Raw genomic sequence first — 6784 nt, forward strand, 5'->3', positions numbered from 1 at the left:
ATAATCGGCTCGTTTGACGTGGCTCTCGATGTCGTCGAGCTGCTGGCCCTGGTGCTCCACTAGCACCGCCATGTCTAAGAACACCTGGTGCAGCTCGTTCAAGCTCTTCTCTATGTCCTTGACGGCGTCGTGCCTTTCTTGTATCTCGTTTATCGTATCCAAGATTCGTCCTCGGCCTTGCTCTTGTATGGCTTTTTGTAAGAACGTCTCGCTCTCTCCTGCAATAATTTCAAATATGGTATTAATTATAACATGGAATATATACACAACCAAAATAAACCGGTTTATACCGACTACATTCTTTAATTCATAGAAATGTGACGAACCGTGAATTCATGAACCTGGGTTACACACTGATAGTTATCTAAATTGGGATTATCGGGAAATCAATCCAAATACCCAAAAGAAAAAACAAGTTTTCCATGTTAAATTTCATTATTTAATTGCTTTTTAAGGGAAAAAATATTGACAAAGTTCGTCCCCATTAAAAAGGTTATTTTATTTCGACAAATGAACTTCAATTTCGAATATCAATAACAGTAATTATAGCATTGACTACGAAACAACTGGTAAAAGTTCTTTGACCAAGCCAACAAAACAAAGTCTCCATTCCAGAAGAAAAAAGTCTTGCACGGAAAAAAAAAAAGCCGTCAGAAATATCTTACCGGTGGAGATGAGGCGATCAAGCGTCTTCTCGTCGGGATTCTCGCCGGTGACGGTAAAATACCTCCGTTGAACAGTTTCTCTGTACTCCTCTGAAATTTTTTCTCTCAATCGATTAAATTCATCCATCGAATCCTTCATCTTCTTCCTCAACCCATTCACCACCGAGATCCGTTGCCGATCCGACGACGAACCCGGTCCACATCCCGGTACGCTCCGGTTCACCTCGTTGGACCGGTCAATCTCCTCGAGCCTCGTTTTCACACGCTTCGCCGTCTTGAGCGCCGCCGCCACGTCAGCATCCATCTTCGCCCTCAGCTCCTTAACCGCTGCAGCCCTGTGGAGCGTCTTGCTCTGCTCGTGGCTTGATCGGAGTTCACCGCAGAGCCGATCGAGCTCTCGGATGTCGTCGCTCGCCGTCTCCACATCCTTGAAGAACTTCTCGAGGTTGTTCCCTCCTCCTCCATCACCGCCGGAGGTCATCGCCGCAGACATCTGGATGATGTGAGGCGGAGATGAATTCCGGCGACTGCTGTCGCTTGAGAAGGTGCGGGAAAGAAGATCGTTCATGGCGAAATCTCAGATCAAAACGAGATACAAATTCAAATTCAAACTCAAATTGGGTTAACATGGAGGTTGATACAAGAGGGATATAGATAAATACGAATCCCGCGAGGCGAAAAGTCTGTTAAGAAATGGGAAACGCGGTTTTGAAATTGGAGGGTCTTTGTAATATTCAATTACTTAACCGGAAAACCGGTTTAGTTGGTTAATCCAGTCCAACTAGACATTTTGGTTCAGATATATCAAACTGTACATAACTAAACCAATCAATATATAACCATATCCGGATTACATGAATGAAATAGAACAAAAATAAAAGTTTATTTAGAAAATGATAATTTTTTTATTAATTACTAAATTTGGACAGAATTACACAGCAGCCAAACTAAACCGAAAAAATCGATATAAAAATCGAATGAGTATTATTTTTTACAAAACAAAACAAAGACTAAATGAGAAAATAACTGAACCAAAATATAATTCAAATATAGATATTTATAGGATTACAATGTTAGATTAATATTTAACTATAATATTTATAATTCTACTCCTTAATATGGAAAAATTATTTGATTGAGGGACAATGGAAATGAATTTTAAGAATAGGCTATAGGTTCCAATTGGTTAAACCAGTTTTAACCGGTATCATGGGAGCCATCCCAAACCGTTATCTAGGGAGGAAAAAGTCGTATGCACATTTTTCCAATATTTCCAATAGGGCGGACGGAAGGATCGAGGAAGGGGACTACTGTTTTACGATGAACTAGTATAATGAAACATAAATATTTTAAAAAGGTGGAAAACAATTAAAAAAACTCATAAAACAAATATTTAAATTTAATAGAATCAAATATTTTTTAAATAATAATTCTATTTTTTTAATTAAAATAATCGAAAGTATAGAGTAATTTTTTTTATTTTATTTGGTAAATCTTTTAAAATTAATTAAAACAAACTGAATCTGAATATCAAAATATGTAAAAATAATAATAATATTACGAACACAATTTTCAGTTGAAACATTTAACCAAAAATGAATAGAATATGTTTTAAGTTCGGGTTGGGCGTAAATTTCAATCAAAAGACAATAATTAATTACTTGAATCCACACGTTTGAAATATTATATTTACGGTCAATTGCAAAATGAAGATTCATTCTTAACTTTGATTGATTCTCCCAACTTTTATGTAATTTAAATCTCTACGTAAATACCTAAAAATGCATATTTCTAAATAATGAAATCCTAAATTAAAAAAGGATAAAAATTAATTTTTTTTAATATCAATAAAATAATTTAATTTTTTTGGCCTTGAAACTTTTGTAAATTATTTAATTTTCTTTTATAAACATAAACATTTTAGTATCTTGGTAATTGATGTATATAAATAGATGGTCCACCTACTGTGCCCAATAAAGCCCAAACCGGGAGAAACCCAAATTAGGCCCAATATATTGGCCCAGTCGAATTTCGGGAGATACTGTCACGGTCAGAGATCGAGTCAAGAAAATTAATTTAAACTAAATTTATATAATTTTACTTTTTTATTCTATTCTTTAGTATTAGGATGGTAATTCAGATTTAAATAATATTTGGGTTCGACTATATTTTACTCCATTTTTAAAAAAATTATATATATTCTATTTTATTTTATAAGATTTAAATTATATTTCACTAAAAACAACATCCATTTTCAAACAAATTTTCTCAATTATTTTCATATTTGACTTAAATTCTATTTAAATTCGGTTATTTTATTAATTTATTATATATTTAACTATAAAATTATTTTTTATTTGATTTACTTTAGATATAATTATATCTTATTTAATTTTAATTGTATGTATCCGAACTAAAATATGTATCATTTTATTTTTAAGGTAGAAAATAATAATTTTAAAAAGTAAACCTATCTAATTCATTTTCTCCTTAGAGAATAAATAAAACTACAAAGTTTTGAGTTTTTTTTTCGTGATCACCGATTTGGTTTTTCGTTTTGGGGGTTCTCTCGTAACAGACATATTAAAATTAATAGATTTTGAAACGAGGACATAAAAAAAAGTTAAAATAATCTGAAATCAATAATTGAATATGTGGTCAAAACATGATCCCCACTTATTAAATTCGTGGGTTTAGGACTTATAAATTTTCAAAAGCGGAGTTAATTTGCGGTCTAATAATGGGTTTGGTGCGTTCGGACCATCAGATAAAGACATGCGACGCCACGTAGGACGCCAGTCAGCTCCTTTGACCATCCTTCCTTCTTTACACTGTTCGGTTTTATTTCTTTAAATTTATTTATTGTAACAGTTTTACGTGGTACTCATTTTATCTACAAGTTTTTCAAAATTACCCGACTTTATGATATTTAGAGAATTCGAGTGGAGCGAAATTATCATACAATTAATAAATTCCGTTTTTTTTTTCTCTTTTATTTATGGTTTTACATTCACATACCCTCGTATACTTCAATATATACGAAAAAATCAAAACATCATTGATTTTTTTTTATCAATATTATTAATATATCTTTAAAATTTTTAATTTTAAAAATATTTATATATGTCTCTATGTTGGGTAAGAATGGATGTCTATGACGATAACCAAAGTAGGAGATTGGATTTGGATATTCGTATATATCCGAATTTTTTCTTCAGATATTGAGAGTTTAGATATAAAAAACCTTAGGAATACAAGATCGGATGGTTGGATATTTCAGATTTACATTTTGTAATTCAAAAATTCGGATATCCAACTCTAGTTCTATTTAGAGATATTATCTCATTTTCAGTTTTCAAATGTCTTTTTATCTTATCATTTAATATATATATATATATATTTTTAATTTTACAACCATTTTTGCATAAATTGAATACAGTATACATATTAATGGGCATTCGATTTATTTTATTTTTAAATTGAACAAAAAACATCGTCGTTCCTACAATTTTTTCCATAGTTTTTTTGTAACCGGATGTTTTGAATCCATATCCAAATTAATCTCGACACCGGAAGCAAACTTTTTACCACATTTAGTAGTCTGAGTCCATATTAATTAATAACGTACCTAATGACGGACTCGGACCATTAAATGTAGCAAAAACAACTATTTCTTTCACATGGCTTATCTAATTGGAAGATGTATCAAAAAATAGTTTTTCATCATATCCCCACAAAATATTATTAGAATATATGGTTGGTTTAATATCAGATTCAGTTGGTTGGTTGGTTGGTTTGCATAAATATTTTAACTCTGCATTGATGTTGAGTTTAAAAGAATAAAAGATAATTCGGTCAAAAAAATTTCAATATCTATCAAATTTCGCATCTGTTTCGATATATTTCAACGTGATTTGTTTCTTCTATTCTACACCATAGCCAACTATATATATATGAAATATAATTTTTAGGGGTGTGAGCATTCCAATTTTAGGTATACGGGTCGATAATTTTCTGATTTGGATTTTATTGGTTTTGGAGAATTATATGATTAGGTTTTTATATTAAATTTGTTTCGTTTTATTTTCTTTTGGAATCCTGTTTTCTTGATATTTTGGATTCGATTTTAAAAGAATATATTTATTCAATCTTTGTGTTGAATTCGTTCGTACAAGATTATATCTTTTCAGTTCGAATTGCTTACATTTGTAAAGACTGAGTCACGTAATAATTTTAGTGTTATGGAAGCATAAATTTCATTTAAAAGATACTCTCCTCCATTTCTTAATAATTGACGTTTTAACTTTTTTTTCTCAATTTTTAAAAAACTATAAAAAAAAGGTCATATCTATCATTATTTAATAGCTTAATTATAATTAATATTCATTATTTTTTTTGGAATTGGTTCGTTTTAATTAAAAATAAAATTGAGAATTTTTTTTTAAAAATCATCTAAAAAAATTTAAACTGATATCTATTATGTAACAAAAAATATTATCTTGGAATTAAAACTATATGTGAAAATATGTCATGTTTACGAAACAATTTCAATTTGTTTTTTTTTTTATATATTATTTTAATTTCAAGAACGCACAGAATCAAATAGCCTATACGAGTGGTAGACAAATCTGTTGAATACCAAAAAAAAAATCTTAAAACGAACATATAACTTCAGTAAAGAGAACAAATAGAACTCAGGGAATCTTGGAGATCCAATAACACATGATCCAAGAAGCTCGAGATCCCGGAGAGATTGACTCCCAATATCGTCTAATTATTAATAATAATAATAATAATAATAATAATATCCATTACTTGGTTCATAAAACTGTTCTCGCACGTGAAACCATTTCCGTATCTCTTCTTGTGCCATTCTTCTTCTCTTTTTTTTTTGCTTATTAATATTCTTTCAATTCAAACCATCAAATTGATCTCACAAATAATGCTATGATATATACACTTAGACATCATATTAAACTCTCCCGTATATAAATCTACGCCATCTTAATTTTTATTTCTCGTATCATAGATAATTTACGGGACATTTATCGGATAAATCCTATAAATAAGCGCTTTAGATTATAGAAAAGATAAATTTAGGTGAACTTTTTAAAATATATATATATTTATCAGTTATATTGAGATAAAAAATTATGATGAAATACTATGACAGATATAATCGCAAATCTTATGAGTATCAATATGAAAGCGAATTCTATTTATAGTGATTTTGCTTTATGATTATTATTTTTCAAATTTGATTATAACTTTTGTTGTTGTTGTTGAATCTGATTATAACTTGCTTAAAGCATGCATAAGCTACTTAAGTTTATTGACATAATTTCTAATTCAATTTCAAAAATAGGGCTAAAGGAAAAATAAAATAAAATTTCATAATAAATAACCAACCCTGTTTTACCGAACATTACGTATATATAAAAGTTTACATTTACCAAAAAAAGAAAAAGAAAAGAAAAGAAAATAAAAGAACCCTAGGTATTGGTAAATAACATCCCCTTAAACGAGCCGTACAAATAGCTCGATGTACACCCCAACCCCCATCCTCCCCAAGAAGCCAATGGTTTCTTGTTCGCTTCGAAACGATCTCCGATACATAATTAATTAAAAACCATGAATCTAATCAAAACTACCCTTTTTAATATCCAATTTAATTAATTATTTATTTAATCTCCCCCTGTAAGCAACACTAAGTTCACCCCTACGAGGCATTTGCTTCCCTCACCATCACCCCTTCATCCACTCACCTCCCACCACGTGTCACTTCCCTCCCCACATGTGCCCGCTACACATATCCACACACCCACACACGCATATACATATACTTTGCACATACATATATATATATATATAGATGCTTTATTTTTATTCCAAGGCTCTTTCAATGGTGGAGATCATGGAGAGAGGCGCTTCTTCATCCTCGTCGATTTGGCGGCCTAACGTTGAGATCTCCCCGAGCTGTCCACGCTGTGGTTCTTCCAACACCAAGTTTTGTTATTACAACAATTACAGTCTCACTCAGCCTCGCTACTTCTGCAAAGGCTGCCGGAGATATTGGACCAAAGGCGGCTCCCTCCGAAACGTCCCCGTTGGCGGCGGGT

The 6784-nt window shown here is 31.2% G+C and overlaps 2 protein-coding genes across 2 annotated transcripts in view; one reads left to right on the plus strand and one right to left on the minus strand.

Annotated features, from left to right (window-relative positions):
* Positions 1–1353, minus strand: part of LOC104824430 (syntaxin-122) — a 1825-nt gene extending 472 nt beyond the window's left edge. The window contains exons 1-2 of the mRNA XM_010556514.2: positions 666–1353; positions 5–218 (exon numbers count right to left, since the gene is read on the minus strand). Coding sequence (XP_010554816.2) covers positions 5–218; positions 666–1233 — 782 coding nt within the window. The 5' untranslated portion in view covers positions 1234–1353. The remainder of the gene's footprint in view (positions 1–4; positions 219–665) is intronic.
* A 5214-nt stretch (positions 1354–6567) lies between these two features.
* The window catches only part of LOC109116335 (dof zinc finger protein DOF3.5), a 1211-nt gene continuing 994 nt past the window's right edge, over positions 6568–6784 (plus strand). Inside the window, exon 1 of the mRNA XM_019201542.1 lies at positions 6568–6782. Within this exon, the coding sequence (XP_019057087.1) occupies positions 6568–6782 (215 nt within the window). The remainder of the gene's footprint in view (positions 6783–6784) is intronic.

Source organism: Tarenaya hassleriana, unplaced genomic scaffold (genome assembly GCF_000463585.1).
Source record: "Tarenaya hassleriana unplaced genomic scaffold, ASM46358v1 Cleome1, whole genome shotgun sequence".
In the NCBI taxonomy this organism is placed as follows: domain Eukaryota; kingdom Viridiplantae; phylum Streptophyta; class Magnoliopsida; order Brassicales; family Cleomaceae; genus Tarenaya; species Tarenaya hassleriana.